This window comes from Argopecten irradians, chromosome 7 (genome assembly GCF_041381155.1).
Source record: "Argopecten irradians isolate NY chromosome 7, Ai_NY, whole genome shotgun sequence".
In the NCBI taxonomy this organism is placed as follows: domain Eukaryota; kingdom Metazoa; phylum Mollusca; class Bivalvia; order Pectinida; family Pectinidae; genus Argopecten; species Argopecten irradians.
Window position 1 is genome coordinate 22300057 of NC_091140.1, and position 18464 is coordinate 22318520.

The 18464-nt window shown below is 34.1% G+C and overlaps 1 protein-coding gene across 4 annotated transcripts; it reads right to left on the reverse strand.

Moving 5' to 3' along the window:
- Positions 1-1130: 1130 nt before the first annotated feature.
- Positions 1131-18321, reverse strand: LOC138327864 (serine/threonine-protein kinase PLK4-like). Of its 4 annotated transcripts, none has more exons than XM_069274294.1 (17): positions 18125-18321; positions 12137-12232; positions 11668-11763; positions 9549-9663; positions 9083-9195; positions 8788-8876; positions 8302-8534; positions 7674-7998; positions 6789-7335; positions 6366-6610; positions 5993-6108; positions 5615-5680; positions 4464-4597; positions 4179-4273; positions 3917-4043; positions 3437-3715; positions 1131-3171 (listed from the first exon to the last, which is right to left on the reverse strand). In XM_069274294.1, exons 1-17 carry the CDS (start codon positions 18158-18160, stop codon positions 2944-2946), a joined length of 2940 nt encoding a protein of 979 aa, XP_069130395.1. In that variant the 5' UTR covers positions 18161-18321; the 3' UTR covers positions 1131-2943. The 4 variants fall into 4 exon arrangements, with proteins under 4 accessions (XP_069130395.1, XP_069130393.1, XP_069130396.1 ...); XM_069274292.1 differs by lacking the exon at positions 18125-18321 and adding an exon at positions 12778-13421; XM_069274295.1 differs by lacking the exon at positions 5615-5680.
- Positions 18322-18464: the final 143 nt, after the last annotated feature.

Sequence of the window (18464 nt, forward strand, 5' to 3'; positions counted from 1 at the left end):
ATTGATCCCAGTCACCTAGGGTACTGGTGGGACCCTTACTGATCCCAATTATCTAGAGTACTGGTGGGACCCTTGCTGATCCCAGTCACCTAGGGTACTGGTGGGACCCTTGCTGATCCCAGTCACCTAGGGTATTGGTGGGACCCTTACTGATCCCAATTATCTAGGGTACTGGTGGGACCCTAACTGATCCCAGTGACCCAGGGTACCGGTGGGATCCTTATTGATCCCAGTCATCTAGAGTACTGGTGGGACCCTTACTGATCCCAGTCATCTAGAGTACTGGTGGGACCCTTGCTGATCCCAGTCACCTAGGTACTGGTGGGATCCTAACTGATCCCAGTTATCTAGGGTACTGGTGGGACCCTTGCTGATCCCAGTCACCTAGAGTACTGGTGGGACCCTTGCTGATCCCAGTCACCAAGGGTACTGGTGGGATCCTTATTGATCCCAGTCACCTAGGGTTTTGGTGGGACCCTTACTGATCAGTCATCTAAGTAATCTAGACCAGTACTGGTGGGGACCCTACTGATCCCAGTCATCTAGGGTACTGGTGGGGTCCCTAGGTATGGTGGGATGATCCCAGTCATCTAGGGTATTGGTGGGACCCTTACTGATCCCAGTAATCTAGAGTATTGGTGGGACTCTAATTGATCCCACTCCTCTAGAGTACTGCTGGGACCCTTATTGATCCCAGTCACCTAGGGTTTTGGTTGGACCCTCATTGATCCCAGTCATCTAGGGTACTGGTGGGACCCTTATTGATCCCAGTCATCTAGGGTACTGGTGGACCCTCATTGATCCCAGTCATCTAGGGTACTGGTGGGACCCTTATTGATCCCTGATATCTCTCAATTCATTTTTGACTTTGAAATTTTTGGTGTTTTGATGCCCAGACATCTTTTGTGTTAACTACAAATGAAATATCTTATCTCATGAATTATAAATGTGTCTTTTTAACTTGAGATACTGATATGTAAAGAAAGACACACGAAAGCTATCTTTCAAGGGAGATGAAGGCATATAACACATGTCCAAGCTGATCACCTTTATGGTGACACCAAGCATTCACACATCAATTCTTTATAAGACATCCAAGATACATGTACAACAAATAAAGAGACAGCTCATTAGGATTAATGTCTTTATTTCACATACAATAGACTAGTTATGACGTACTGTATGATCAGGTCCACGGCTGGTACTGGCAGCATGAAACAGGCTTTATGATTTAGGGATGCTGTCACATGGTATATGTTAATTACAAATCCATATCTAAATTCCAGATTTATATAAAAATTCATCAATGATAAAAAAAATGCTGTTGTTTTTTTTTGAATGACATACTTTTTGAAAGTCTGCTAAAATATTTGTATACATAGATATCATACCAAATTGGTATTAAAATTTACTTCATACATAATCACTACTGCATTCATTCTACTTTATAAACTATGGATTTAAAATATAAATTATTATTACTTATAATAATACTTGAATTAAATAAAAATAAATTAAAAACTCAGAAAAAAAAACTATTAAATACTAAAAATGTAAGAGAGAATTTTTTTAAATTATAAAGTTTTAAAAGTAACATTTTACTTCAACTACTTTTAAAGAAGCAATATTTAATGTGACAAAAGCTAGCACATACAATGTGTAGCACTATAAGTACAATGACTGTAGGATTGTACATTTTAATGGTTGTCCAAAGTCTACCAAGTCCACTTTGACCAAAGTTTCAGTAGACACGTGTGGACCAATACTAATATCTGAGTTTTTTGAGAAGCCACATTTTTTTTAAAAGTAGATAGTTACTGTAGTGTTTGATTTTTGCTTTTCGAGACGTTATGAGGTGGACATTATGAGGCAGCCTAACTAGCACTAACAGGATCTCTACCGTCACACCTGACTAAACAGTGTGATCCGCCGGAGACAGACTAACAGACACATGATTATGCTATGTCGTTTTATGTATGTACCTACCTTTACATACTCACCCAGTACATACAAAGTACATATACATGACAATATACTTCCATTCCTAATTGTCTTCATCCACACTGACTGATACATTACCAATACACATTTCCTCATTCTTCTCTTACAAAATATACAGTTACTTTTACATTTTTACAGATATCTCACTTTCACTACATCTACTCTGCATTTAGGGTATGCACAATATATACCATACTCTCTATCTATATAGAAATATATACTCTGTACATTTTACTTATACAAACACATATATACTTTCTGTAAATTATATATATGTAACAACCTCTCTACATTCACACATACATGTTCTATATTTGCATAATATAGTTATCTGCTGTTGTGGGTAGGTTTTTGTGAGTGTAACATCACAATTTTCAGGAAAAATGATGTGATTTTTGCTCACAAAATGATGACATTACAATTGATACCTAGCTGCAAGGGCAGATAACTCTCTGTACATACAGATATCATTTACTGTACAAACATCATCTATACACTAAAACTAAGATATACAAATAGCTGCCTATGAAGATACAGTTAAAACTAAATATATTAACAAATAAACACACCATTAATGTATATTCATGAAATATTAAAACAAAGTCATACATATTCATTATTAAGAATCATTATCAATGACTAGTTAAAACCACATTGTGAATATTCATTACAGACAAAAAAATGAGGAAGGGAAACAATTTTACAGAAATGAGTAGAAAATGCAAAAATGATAGAATAGATATAACAGGATAAAAATATGAGCAAAGAAAATTGAGTAGAGAGATATCACAGCACCTTGGCCCAATCACCAGGAACTCACACACTAATCTCAAATGTTTTTTCTCCAAGAACATTCTTCCTTTAGGTGAGACGATGGTAATTGGGATTTAAATAAGTTTAATATGGCACTATTAGGGAGCGTGTTCTAACGATTAGTCCAAACTATCTTATGTGGTTGTGTCCCACTGCAGGGCGATCATGTTGTAATAGGTGTTCCAACACAACAGGTACCTTCCCCAGACGAGTTTTCACAAGATCAGGTAAAATATCTGTCTTCTGGAACCTGAAGAGCTTGCCCTGAGTATCAACAAATTTGATAGTAGTTGTGGTTGAACGCACACCAAGTTGAGTGCCATCATTGAACTTGACCCAAATCTCTCCGTTTGTTAACTGAAAAAGATAAATAAAACCCATCAGTATCATATATAGATTATATACTCATTACACTTCATTGCTATAACACTTGAAATCCTTTACTACTACAAACTGAATTTCAGAATTATTTTAAACATTTTGATATTGAATAAAAGATTTTATGTAACGTTTTATTTTTTCTCATATTTTTCTTACAATGTTATCTTATTTAAAAACTAAGTTCAGTTGTATTTTACATAGTCTAAATCTAATCTTATATAAATTGTAATAGTGTACACACCTGAGAAGCGATGCCCACGTCTGGTACGTAGACTTGTCGTGTAATGTCGTGACCACCTTTCCTCAGCTGACTGCCCCCACTATGACTGGATGTCGGACTCGTGTTGGTGCCACCTCCAGTGCCTAGTTTCTCTAACCCACCAGTAACCTTATCCATCTGAAGTTTTTCAGCCGATAATCGCACAGCCTCTGACTTGAGGGTACGGTCCTGTGAATCAGTCACAGACTGGTCAACACAGTCGGTCATCGTGCTAACCACAGTCCCATCAAAGGAGGTCATCTGAAAAACAGACAGGTACAGGGTAAAATCCTCATCCAATCAAGACAAAGCAACAAAACACAATTAACAGCAAAGAAATGTCTCTAAATTTTATTTTCATTAAGAATCACAACAGTTACTCTTCTCTTGCAAGTGAAAAGTGAAACTGTATTTTTTGCCAAATACTTCATTTTTGTGTTCAATAAACAACAGAATACATACCACAGATGGAGAAGGTCGTGACCCAGATGACGGGGTGCTCATGTTCTCAAATGCCCCAGAACTTGGTCCTGTCCCACTTGTTGATGTAGATCGACCAGAGTCATTTAAATTCTGATTTTTAGGACGACTGAAATTAGCAAAAAGATTAAAACTTTATTAAAGGATCTTAAATGCAATTTTTGAAAATATTGTCTTCTTGATATGAATATCTTCCATATGATATTAAGAACCACAATGCCAATTTGTATTTAAAGAAGCTTACCTTCCAATAATGATAGGAAAGAACTGAGTTTTCAGAGCACATCTCTGCTGAACTGCACTGATCACTGACTCTATTTCCAGACACTGCTGCCGGCACTGTAAAATAATACACAAACATGTCATTACTGTTTCAATGCTTTCAAGGCATTATCAGTCAAACAATTCGTTTTTGCTTTGATGTAACAATTTTTGTTTCATAATATTATTAAGATTCTTATCTCTGAATTTATGATCACTTTCTATAGAATTAGCTAATGAAAGTTTTTTTTTGTACATAACGACTTACCTGTTTAACATAGACGAGTAATCTTAGTGTATCATCAGTTAATCTTTCCTCTGCAGCTGCCGAGTCTAATACTAAAGATGTTCCTGACTTCTCTATAATTCTGGTGTTGGTAGAATTAATAGTAAACTTAGCACCTGAAACAAACATCAAATTCTGTTAAAAAATGTTCAATATGACAGGTAAAACACATGTTTAATAGATCAATAACAAAGAATATATATTTAAAAAAAATTATATTGTGAAATTTCAATAAATACACTACATATAAGCTTGGTGAATCTGGCAAAAAAACATATATAGATGATCTGAGCATGCATACATGTTTCAAGATACTTTTAAAAGTTTATATGGACAGTAAAACACTTTGAAAAGTAGAATATGTTATAAATACATAATTGTGCTTTTAAATTGTAAATTGCAAGTATTCATAAAACAAAAAAAATAAAAACAAATTACATGTAGCTATTAAAATAAAAACATACAAAAAATTAAAATAACATTTACAAATTACAAATAATTACACAGAACATGAAAAATAGGTAAAAAGACATGAAAAGAGTTTGATCAACACATGCTTGTATACAAAATGTTTGGGAATAATGTCGGTAGAAAGGTATATACTTAGAACGGCTATTTATAGGAACAAAACACCACCAGATAACAGTACCAAGGTAGTCAGAGAGAACACAGCGATAAAAACATAAGGATGGGGCTGTGTAGGGCAAGGATTACCATGCATGACATTTGACCTCTCAGGCCAGAAAACACACCACAGACACATGTACATGTGCAGACGGCGCAATGTCCACGTTACCCTCTCCGCCACAAAGAAACATTTGTACAATTTATGATGATTAAATGTTGTCGACCAGCACTTTAAAAGTAGATATTTTAGAGCAAAAACTTTCATGGTCAAAATCTTGAACTAAGTTCATTGAAATTAAAAGCACAAAATTTTAATCAATAAACTTTACAAAATTTTGTAAAACAATGTTTCACTTTCTGATAAATAACTATACAAAAATTACCTGTTTTGGTTTTAATTATATCTTGATTTGAATCATGAAGAATATTATGAACACCAAACATAGTTTTAGTGTGGCGGAGTTTATTTTTACGTGGAGGTTATGGCCATAGGTGTCAAAACTTACTGCGAGGAGGGGCAGACTTGCCTGCCCCACCACTGGATTTCACTGTGTCATCCACGACATACGTCCCTTCAAATACCATACAAACTATATCCTACTCGTTCTCACTAACATTTCTTTTTATTATTAGAATATTGGACCTACTCAGAATCACAATAGCCTATAGCTACATCAAAAGTTTAAAATAGTAAATCATATTTTTCCAGATTTGTATCATATTTTTACTAGCAATAATGAATTTATCCTACAGAAACTTATTGTGACTCCTTAATATATTTATTCAAATATTTTCTAGTGAGTTTTCAAACTTAAAATTATCATCATCGCTAAAGGAACTTACTTCTTATTTCAACAAAAACCTTATTGTAGAGGAAAACCTACCATCATAAAATATGGCCTCAAAATCAGCATCTGGGGAGTTCTCCATCAGCATACACTTGGCCCGGCTGGTAAATAGAGTCACCTTTGGTGTCTTTGAGCGTACTAGCTTTACAAACCTGTAAAAGTAAAATATTTTCAAAATATTGTTCCAATGTCAGCTTTAGAAAACCATAATGTAAAGCCAGGTAACATTTAAAGTAACTCTCAGATAATGACATTGATTTAATTCTGATGTATTACATATTTTCGCTTCAAAATGATGAGACTTGATCCCTACATTTTATGGCAGAACTAGATACAACAGAACATGGGAAACAATATATATCCCTACATTTTATGGCAAGGGTATTATATAAAAATTCTGTTTCTTTACCTAAAAGCATACTGGTATTTTTTCCAGTATTTTTCGGGGAGTGTGTCGAAGGTGTATGATTTGGATGGTACCGGTGGTAGAGGTACTGGTACATCTCCCACAGGTTCGCCGCGGCCATTGTTAGGCTGGTAGATGTTCACGGTCTGTCCGTCCACAGAGATGAGAAAAACTTCCACGACCTTCTCAACCTTCTGTTTCTGCTTGAGGAACTCTAAACACACATCTCCACATTCCAAAATGTTGACCTGGAAGAAAGTTCAGGTTATGCAAATGAATAAATTTTGAATTTAGATTAAAAAGGAGAAAACAACCATGATTTTTTGACAAAGAACTGCACTTTTTATATTTATCGCAGAGTAAATCCCATGATTTCATTTGTGAACATTTGTACAAACAATAATACAACAGATATTTAATACTCACAATGGCGTTTCTTGTCCTCTGTCTGATGTGCCGTAACCTGGATGAATTCAGGGGAAGCACCACATCACGTATTGTCTTACTACTAACACTGCTTTGTACAGGTTTGACGTCTTTACCACGGCTGGAACTCAACTTATCCTCCATAGAATGGTGAGTGTGACTGTCCTGATATCGATGACCACTGATGTGGTCAAGCTGCGGACATCTCTCGTGCCAGCTGCCCATTGCATCACCATCAAAGTTAAGAGCTTTTTTGGTGTTCTGTAGAGAGAACTCTGCGCCTTCCTGTGAGGACAGATCAGACAGTGCGGAGCTGATGGAGGGTTTACTGGTGTCACTTAGCTGCTGTGGACTGATACGGCCACGAGGATCGTTACTGTGTGTACTCAGACTGCAAGACCAGCCTGTGGAACTGTTGGGTGTGTTCTCTTGGTACTTAGTTGGGTCGAAAGTCGGTGCTCCATACAGCTCCTGTGACTTGTCTTGACTGTTTGTCCTCATGTAGCGATCAGTTGACCGCTGGCTACCCAATCGAGCCTCCTTGTCACTAAAACAAAGGAAATGTGTTTTACAGTCTGTTTCATATTGTCAGTGGTACAAAACATCAAAAATACTATTCTAATTAAGTTTTAAGAATTTTAATTGTTACACGACGTCTAATTACAGATCCTTTTTCAGAGACTAATTCATTTTAGAAAACTATCATTATGATGATTTTCTACTAAATATTTGGTATTCAAAATTTATTGGAAACATCAAAATGTTTATCTGGTATCAAAATTTTAAATGCCATTGGTTTATAAGGCAAAATAGTTTTATTGTGTCAATTCAATGAAATCGCACAGAGATATACACACATTCATCAGAGTATCGTTAATGACTCACCTATCTCGGAGGCGTACAGGTGGAGAGGGTGGATGTCGTAACACTGGGTTTGAGGAAGGCGCAGCTCCCTTCTTTGAAAAGAACATATCAGTTTGTTCAGAACCAAGCTTTTTGGCATTTGCCAAACTCTCTTCATTCTCAGAGATTTGAGATTCCAAAGGGAATGCTGGAAAAGGGCGTGGCTTTGGATGACTGGACATGCGTGATGATGAAATGGTTGCCATGGTACCCCTACCACTATCAATAGATGTCTCTCCGAAGCCATGTGAACCTTTACTGAGGCTGTTGCTGTTATCTTTCGTCATGAAAGGGTGACTAAGGATTTCTGGAAGAAAAAAGGAGACAATCTTAAATTGTTTGTTATGAGCAAGTGACAGATGTTTTGGAGAAAACAAACACAATTGGTAATAAGTTTATCAGAGAAGTGAGACCGAAGCTTTTTGCAAGAATGCAACAGACCATTGTAACAGTATTACATCAATATCCAATGAAGATGTTTGAAGAACTCATGCTGCAAGGTAGCCTTTACAGTAACAAATTATGCTAGTAAGTAATATTTTCTTAATATAGAACAATAATTTCATGGAAAAATGTATATTTATTTCATTATTTTTTGAGAAAAAAGTACCTTTGAGATTCTGTCGTTCCTTTGGGTTTTTCTTTAGGAGGGACTGGATAAGATCCTTGGCCTCATTAGATATGTGGTCAGGGAGATGGAACTCGGCTAGGATAACACGGTTCAATGTTGTTTTTACACCTTCTGTATCAAATGGAGGTTTGCCCACCAAGAATGTGTACAACATACAACCGAGGGACCACACATCAGCTTCCAGTCCGTGGGCTGAGCGCATGGCTATCTCCCTATAAAACAACACCAAATATTTCAATTATAATCTGATATCAACTGTTAAGAAATTTTTATTTAAGGTGATATATGCTGCAAATTTACAAAAGATTCATTCACTATATGACACTGACGTTCCATATTTCACTGATGTCACAGAATTTTTGGGATCTGATCGAACATTGGTTATCTGAAGCAGAAACAATGCAGATATATGTACTCTCAGACTGAGCTATTTTTTTCCTTTTTTTTAAGGAAAATTAAACTTACGGTGATATGTAGTTTGGAGTTCCACACATAGTAAAATGTTTCTCATCAGGAATGTTCAATTGGGTAGCCAACCCAAAATCAGCAATTTTCTACAAAAGAAAAAATATTTGCCACTTAAAATACACAAGTCTATAATTTTTTTTCCCCCACTCATAATGTTCCCCAATACAATTAAAACTCAACAGAAGACTCCAGAATTACGAAGTGCTAGTTGTCCCGAGATTTTTTTAATGCAACTCTTAATTCCGAGATTTTTTTAATGCAACTCTTAATTACAAACGAAAAATATGCATACCACATCCATATTGCGTGTGAGAAGGAGATTAGCTAATGTGAGGTCACGGTGAAGAATTCCATGTGAATGAAGGTACAGCATCCCTTTCACGATTTGTTTCATAAAATGTTGAGCTGTAAACAAAATAAAAGGATTAAACACACACTTCAACATAAAGGTCTCAAGTTTTTTCTCTCTGCATATATTAGAAAAATTTAAAAAATGTCATGCTAAGAGTGTAAATGTAACAACCATTGTTTCATAATTGAAAATTTAGTGCAAGTACAATATACAGGATGTAAATAGAGATACTGATACAGCAAACCAACTCTCAAGCTTCTTCATTTTATGGTTTCAGTCTCAAAACAAGTATACAGAGATGAACTATCACTGATTCGTATATATAAAGCAGATTAGAATTTGCAGGAAAAAACTTGAGTGAATATATCTAAGATTGTGAAGTTATTTATTGTAGAGTAGAACTTACCTTCTGCCTCATTTAGCACCTTACAGTTGGCCTTTAGGTAACGGTTGAGCTCACCATTGTGGCTGATCTCCAGAACTAAGTACACATAGTTATTATCTTCAAAATAGTTGTACAGCTGTAACAAATACACAACAGTATATTAACATTTATTATTCAAACATACAACCAGGTTGGTTATTGACCATAATGACAAATTTTAACTCTATATATATACTTGGTTTTAATTTATGGTATATTCAACATTCAACTAAGTATGCTATATTCTAAAGAGCCAATTATGGTCACAGGAAAATTATTCTTTGAAAATATCAACCCAAAGTTATGCATTAATAGTGTTTACTTTTATTGATTCTTAAAATATTCTATCAATAATGTATTGATTTTTTATAGCCTACACCCAAAATTTTTTTTCTACAAAAGAAAAAAATTTGTTACACAAGTCTATAATTTTTTCCCCCCCCACTCATAATGTTCCCCAATACAGTTAAAACTCAACAGAAGACTCCAGAATTACGAAGTGCTAGTTGTCCCGAGATTTTTTTAATGCAACTCTTAATTCCGAGATTTTTTTAATGCAACTCTTAATTACAAACGAAAAATATGCATACCACATCCATATTGCGTGTGAGAAGGAGATTAGCTAATGTGAGGTCACGGTGAAGAATTCCATGTGAATGAAGGTACAGCATCCCTTTCACGATTTGTTTCATAAAATGTTGAGCTGTAAACAAAATAAAAGGAAGTTAAACACACACTTCAACATAAAGGTCTCAAGTTTTTTTTCTCTGCATATATTAGAAAAATTAAAAAAATGTCATGCTAAGAGCGTAAATGTAACAACCATTGTTTCATAATTGAAAATTTAGTGCAAGTACAATATACAGGATGTAAATAGAGATACTGATACAGCAAACCAACTCTCAAGCTTCTTCATTTTATGGTTTCAGTCTCAAAACAAGTATACAGAGATGAACTATCACTGATTCGTATATATAAAGCAGATTAGAATTTGCAGGAAAAAACTTGAGTGAATATATCTAAGATTGTGAAGTTATTTATTGTAGAGTAGAACTTACCTTCTGCCTCATTTAGCACCTTACAGTTGGCCTTTAGGTAACGGTTGAGCTCACCATTGTGGCTGGATCTCCAGAACTAAGTACACATAGTTATTATCTTCAAAATAGTTGTACAGCTGTAACAAATACACAACAGTATATTAACATTTATTATTCAAACATACAACCAGGTTGGTTATTGACCATAATGACAAATTTTAACTCTATATATATACTTGGTTTTAATTTATGGTATATTCAACATTCAACTAAGTATGCTATATTCTAAAGAGCCAATTATGGTCACAGGAAAATTATTCTTTGAAAATATCAACCCAAAGTTATGCATTAATAGTGTTTACTTTTATTGATTCTTAAAATATTCTATCAATAATGTATTGATTTTTTATCTACACTTTTTTGTAAATGGTTAAATTGCTTGTAAACAACAATACTGTTCTGATCTGTGGACTGTGTCACATGGCTAGTGAAGCGTGACATGTACAGATCACAGTAATTAGCTAATTGTATTATCACCTTCCTAATTTGTCAGGCCTAATTAGGTGTGATTTCTACTCTATTTAACAGACTGGTCCAAGGTAATGTAATTATGTTGTTGTACTTCAATTAGCCAATTACAATATTCACAGTATTGACCATAACACAAATTAGTATAAGAAATTGATTACTTGGTTTTATGTATAATTTAATTCATATAGATTTTAAATATAACAAAAACTAATGTTAGTTAAAAGTACTCTTTGAGGTGAGGGATAAAAATACCTTTACATTATTATCAGAAGCTAAAGAAACATTGCTAGTAAACCGTTTGACCTGTGCCGTGATTATCAGAAATACCTATTTATCACTACTGGCCTCTCAATGTCAATACATTTAGCTGTAAATAGTTAAAGGTAAATGTAGGCTAAGTAATCCTTTTAAAGGTTAAAGGCTGCAAAGAATATTCTGATATTAGCTATAACAGATTTAATTTTAAAGCCCTGTATGTGTGCCTAGATGCTTGTTTATTGTATGCATACAACCTATCAATTGTATCAGTATACCTCAAGTATAGATGGGTGTTTTAATCTGGAATGGATTTCTACTTCTTTCTTCACCCTGGCCACCATGCCCGCTGCTTTCATCAACTTCTTGTCAATCTGAAACATGCAAACATTATCGACTTTTTAGTAAGTTCAAGTGGCTTTCACTTTCACTTTTTACAATAAAGACTTTTGTTTCAATAATTTTTATTCGGGTAAATCATTAAATAATGAAATTAATATCGTAAGTGGGTGTACATTTATGTGTAAAGGTGAACATATCTGTAATACTTACTACAGGTAAGATTTCCACCTGTATCTACAACACAGTATACCTGACAATGCTGGCATTATAATTTTAGACAGGATTATATATATCATATCACATTATAAAACTCTAGGTGTATTAGGACTACCTAAAGTACAGAAATATGTGTGGAATATTGACAATGCAACGTTATGTAGGGAATTACTATTCTGTTACACCTACCATTTTGATGGCAACTTCCAGACCTGTTTTGTTGGAGCGGGCACGATATACACATGCAAATCCACCCTTCCCGAGGAGGTTTAAAACCTGGTAGTCCTGTAAAAAAATAAAATTTACAACTCAATAGTATATATTTTAAACAAAATAGTGAGAACTTTCCCTTCATTAGAACCAATGCATGACATCAAATTAAAATGCCTTCTTGTCATTTTTTGGTCAACTTCTAAAAATATTGTTGATTTCATTATAATATTTTTTTTCATCATATGGTTTTGTTTTCAAGAAAGTTGTCTATGTATGATCATGTAACACAAACTTATTAAGTCTAACAAACACCATATAGAAATCTGTGAACACTGGTGATATTACTTTGCTTTCATTAGAAATTATTGCGACAAAAAAAATATAAACAGATAAACTTCATTCTTATCTACAATAAAATTAAACTATGAAAATGAATATGAAAATCAATATCATATGATGATGATTATTATACAACATATTTTCCTTGTGTGATATATACATGTCAATGCCTTAAGCAGGTAGTATTGTAACATATGTGTTAGTGTCAGAGTTGTGAAGTATCATGTACACATTAGACAGCTTCCTCTAACAGTGTCCGATTCTTTACTACACCATACCTGTAGGGACTCCTCTCGTTGCATCTTTTCTACACTAACTTCATCCATTATAAAATTGTCCCTGGGGGACATCACATGGAAGGGACTCTCACAGTACCATGAATCTATAAAGCTACTTGTATACTTCATAGCTTTGGTACAATATATCACAGCATAATACACCCTCCAAGTCACACAAACGCCAAACTTTAAATGTCAAGTCCCCGATAGCCACATAAATATTAAAAGCACACATTTCCCCTTTTAAAATACAAGTTGGATCTTGCTGGTATAATATACAATACAATCTGATGTTAAATGTTGAGATTAAGGGGCCCAGTGACAGTGGTACCTGTTGGAGCAGGTTATGGTGGGCTGTTTACCTGTGGGATTAACTGAGGATTACTAGTGGTGTGGCATGGGGTGGGCAGTTATAAAGTGGCAGTTACTAATGAATCTCTATGACCCCTCAATTGTCTTATCAATGAGCTATTGTAATGTGTATACAGGTAACAGGATCAATCCTCCAGGTACAAGCTCAGACATACCAACCTAGATATATACTCTTACAAGATCACAGAGTTAATGTGCCAAGAACCAATAGATTAAATCTTAAGTATGTTTACAATATGTTATTTCTAAAACACCATAAAACACATATTCACTGTATAGTGTAGACATTCGTGGCAATGATAACCAAATGTTTACATTCTATATTAATTATCATTATTTTATGATATATTTAAATAGGATATATATATATATATATATATATATATAAGAATAACATCAAACAACACATAGACATATGCTTATGTCTATGTGTTGATTATGTTATTATGAAATATTTTACCGGATATTGTGAAATTGTTTTATGTATTTATATCTGAACGAAGATAAAATATATATATTACCATATGCAATTTTTGACAAACCAACATATAATCAATTAATTCATGCATAAATGTAATTAAAATATCTATTTCTATGATTTTAATATTGACACAATTGGATATTTTTTCAGAACTTTTAATGATTTTAATTAAATATTGACACGCATGATTGAATAGTTCTGAACTTTTTAACTATTCTAATTTAATATTGATATGATTTCATGATTTTTAATATCAACTCAACAATTGTTTTATCATTTCAGACAATAATCAGATTTATATTATTTTGAATATCATATTTTTACATATTGCCAACAAATCATTTACAAAAATGTAATTAATTATAATACCTGTGACGTTTCAGCTTGAAATAAATATGGCATCCTGCTCCATATACAGGTGGTCCAACAAACTTACTGAACTGTAATAGTTCTAAAACTTTTGAACATGTGTGCATATGTAATTAATTGACAAATGCAGGATTATCGGTAACTACTTGGAATATTTTCTTTTTAAATAATGAAGTGGTGCATTTAGTGTATCACTTTTTTTAATGTTTCATGCCAAAAAGAAAGCCGAAATATGCAGCAGGTGCCAAGAGGTTGTAAAATTAATGCCAACCAGTCCTATATAAAGCATATGTGTCTCTAAAACAAATATTAGGGAGTGCATGTACAATAGAAACATTAAACAAACCATAAGGTAATATCTTAAGTGTATTATGGATTATTAAAATTGATTACCAAATAAGAAAAACAAAAAATCATTTATCAGCTTCCATACAATATAACACTGTCTAAAAGTGAAAAAAATTGTTTGATATTAAATTAAATCTCAGTTTGATTAATAAAAGTTACATTTTCTGTACTAATTGATATATTTATGAAATCTTAAGATAATGTAAATTTTTTTCCCATGTGATTGCATTTTTAATACACCATGGAGTTCATAGATATTTTTTCCAGTCAACTTCTTAATAACATGACACTATGCATTGTAATATAACTAAAGATGGCTATTTCAATTTGATTATCAAACATTTCATGAATTTTGTTTACACATAAACTCATCAAATTATTAGAATTTTCATAATCAGATATGAATTATATATATAGAGGATTTTACATGAGTGGCTATATGATATAAAGCTATATATATCAAACGAGGTCAATGATTTGATATGCCACGAGCGTTTAGGAGATCGGCATATCAAATTATCTAATGAGTTTGATCAATTTCATACCACATAGTCATGAGTGTATACGTAAGATTCTTTTTACCACACAATTTTTATTAATAGAAATATAAGTAAAACTTTAAAATTTTGTCTCTATGTAAAACAGTAGAAATCCTGTCCAGATTTGACGTTTCCATCTACTGAGACAATAATGCGACGTCATATAATTTAGATAAGATTATGAGGTAAAAACTACCTGTGACGTCATAATAGTGTTATCACACATGTGTCTAACGATATTTATGACATGGCTGGACGAGCCAGTAAAACTATGTCGAAGTTACATGAAAATAATAATACAAGTGTACCAGCAAAAAGAAGCTGCTATATATAACAAAGTTTTAATTAATGATTATGAATTAAAGACTGTTGTTTCCAAAGCGCATGTCTGTCCAGTTAGGGGTGACTGACCAGTAATGACCACAGGTTGACATTTCAACTGTACATGCAGGACTAAAACACCAAACACTTGACAGACAGACCAAATGTCTGTATGCATATGCTAGCACTGGTGTACAATCTACCCCTAATAATTAATAAATCTGTATATCCGGTAATCAGATTAGGGATTAATATAACTTTTAGCTGACTTAGAAAGAAAATTGAAGGAGTTGGTGACAGAGTACATATATATGCATATCATACATATACATTATATACAAGTATATATGCGAATCATGCCGGCGTAATGTGTAACAAAGGAAATAAGGCATACACGCCATGTGACAGATTATTGGCTTCTGGGTCATCAGTACAAATCCTATGTGATATGAAATTTTTTATAAAGTGATCATGAGTTGCCAGGTACTGAGTGACTGTTGGTGGTGGTTTTTCTTCAGCTATCCTAGCTAGGCCTCCACCTCCTAAACCTGGCACATCCTTAAATGATGCTGTAGACTGCTAGTTAATACAACAAAATCAAAGTTGAAATAACTCAAATTTGATACAAAAGTTGTCGAACCTATAGAGCTTCCAGTTTTGCTATGTCATAGTATGATATGGATGTAGTCCAGTGGTAGTTAAAATGATTGTGATAGCAACCCATGGAAAAAAGGACAATATTAAAAGAGTGATTCTTGCACAAATAATATATGATACCCGACAGCCCATACTTCTTTGGATCAGTCAGTAATGTATATAAAAGCCATTCAACTGTCATGTTGAAGACCTGGATTTTTTCTCTCTATTCTTCACCTACATCAATCCACCCTTAGAATATTTTATGGCATTTAACTGAAGGCTCTGTGTATGAGACCACACATGAGAAGATAGTTTGGTTCTTTGATGCACATCAAAAGAATCTAAACAATACATTGTAATTGACAGTGGCTTTGAAGTTGGGAATTGTATATCTGTCTGCTTCTGTAATATTTAAAGAATGACTCTGCAGGCCTGTGATTGGTCAGTTTTCCTCTCCTGAATTGCCTTCAGTTTTCCTGTGAAATATTTCTGGGAGGATATCACCACAGTTACAGTAACCCCTGGAATATCGAGGATGACACAACATATGACTTTTGCATTAATAAAGTTATGACTGTATTGTCTTTCAAAAATTAAATAGCGGCATGATATTTTCATGTGATTTTTGTAACTTCACAATCATCAGATGGTAAATCGATGACATTGATTGTAAATTGTACTTCACATCCACATTGCTTTGCTATCTTGAACCCCCCATATTGGCTAACTTTGACTAAACAATTCATGAATTCAATTTTTTTTTATTATCAACTGAATTGTAGCAGGATTGGATTGGGTTGATCATCAGTGACCAGGTATCTCAATGATAGAGCATTCGGCTTGTGTTCAGAGGTCCCCGGATGGAATCCTGGTCTGGCAGCTACATTTTCTTTTTTCCTGTTACAAAATTGGTGACCCCCCCCCCCCCCCCCGGCCAACTAGTCTAAAATAGTGAAGTAGGATTGAACTTGGTCGATCATCGGTGACCAGGTAGCTCATCAGTAGATAGAGCATTCTGCTAGTATTTACATAATTACAAGTGTTCGGAGGTCCCCGATTCAAATTCTGGTCTGATTGCTACATTTTCCTCTTTCCTGTTACGAAGTTGCATGGGCCAAACTAAATTACCCATGGTGGTGGTATATTTATTGTAAGTTCTCTTATGTCTATGAGGGCGAAGACTAAAAGGAGGGAGGAGTGTATGTATTGTAACAGAATTGAACTCGGCCCCCGGGTCAATCATCAGTGATCAGGTAGATAGCTCATCGGTAGAGCATTCAGCTAGTGTATGTATCAAGTGTTCGGAGGTCCCTGCAGGTTCAAATCCTGGTTTGTCCTCTATATTTTTACCTCTTCTGTTACATAAATATTAAACATTATAACTCACAGCAAATCTCCCACTTGCATGTGCAGTAGCAGCTAGCTATAAAATCCAACTAAACAAAATATCTAAATTCCTATAAATTCAAACCGTCCAACATTACAGCATTCAAACAGTCCAATATATTATAGCAATTTTAATTTTACTGGCTGATTGTGAGCACAGGAGGTTTAGGCAACAACCAGGTTATATGTCAATATAATATTGCTGTCACTGTGCCACTGCCCAGAAGGTATTTTTATTTAATCATTTGCTATATGACAGAACAGGGGAAATTTCTAATCTATGTCATATGATCATGCCTTGTATTAATGACAGATATGTGAAAAATTGATGACTATCATGTACTTTATCATGTTAAAGTCCTAATATCCGTATCTGTCTTATATATATGGCTTTAAATAGGCCTATATGTTGACAGACGTCAAACTCCCTTCCACTGTAGTGCCGGTTGCCGGTGGTGGTGTGTGTGTCAACATACTTTCATATTTTATCTTATAACTGTCTTTAAAAGAAAAAAATAACATGCACCTTCACTATCACGGTAAATAACTTCACTCTTTTTTTTTCTTTTCACAATCACGCCTCTGCCAATCCACACGATATAATCAAAGGCATCGATGGAATTGTGTTCTATATAAGAAGATCAGTGTGTGTGTGTGGGGGGGGGGGGCGGGGGGGGGAGGGGGGGAGGGCGAATAAGTAAATAAACAGTAGAATAAAGATATCGGAGTACTTAAACGACGAAAAGCATCATTTGATTCATATTTGATATAACGGAATCCTCGTGGTGGTTTTGTAATGAATATATATTTAACATTTTTAAAGCAAGCTGACACACCAGGAGCGAGTGATCAAGAACAGACATAACACGAAACATTTTGATGTTTTACTTACGTCGATAGATTCTCCCATACTGAAGAGATCCGCCATAATATTACTTAGCCGAATATAAACATTTCTCCATAAATATCACAACAATGTCAATCATTTCACATAAAATTGTCAATAAAATCCGTTTCGGTTTCATGTTTTTCCGGGTGATCTGCCATGTTTTGAAAATATCAAAGACGCGCCTCAACTTGAACCGGTTTTAATCCAGCACAAAATATGAAATATAAATCATAAATAAAAATTATAGTAGGATTATAATTTATTTGTTAAGTAAAATATTTATGATTTTTAGTAATATTTTAGAAATTAACTGCTGAAGTCAAATTTATTTTAATATATTCTA

Excerpts from the sequence above, each read along its gene's own strand:
- LOC138327864 (XM_069274292.1), bottom strand. The coding sequence starts at position 12,906 with ATGAAGTATACAAGTAGCTTTATAGATTCATGGTACTGTGAGAGTCCC. Across the intron at positions 9,196-9,548 it reads GGTGCTAAATGAGGCAGAAG|CTCAACATTTTATGAAACAA; the intron begins GTAAGTTCTACT and ends TTTTGTTTACAG. Across the intron at positions 5,681-5,992 it reads TGAGGCCATATTTTATGATG|GGACGTATGTCGTGGATGAC; the intron begins GTAGGTTTTCCT and ends TGGTATTTGAAG.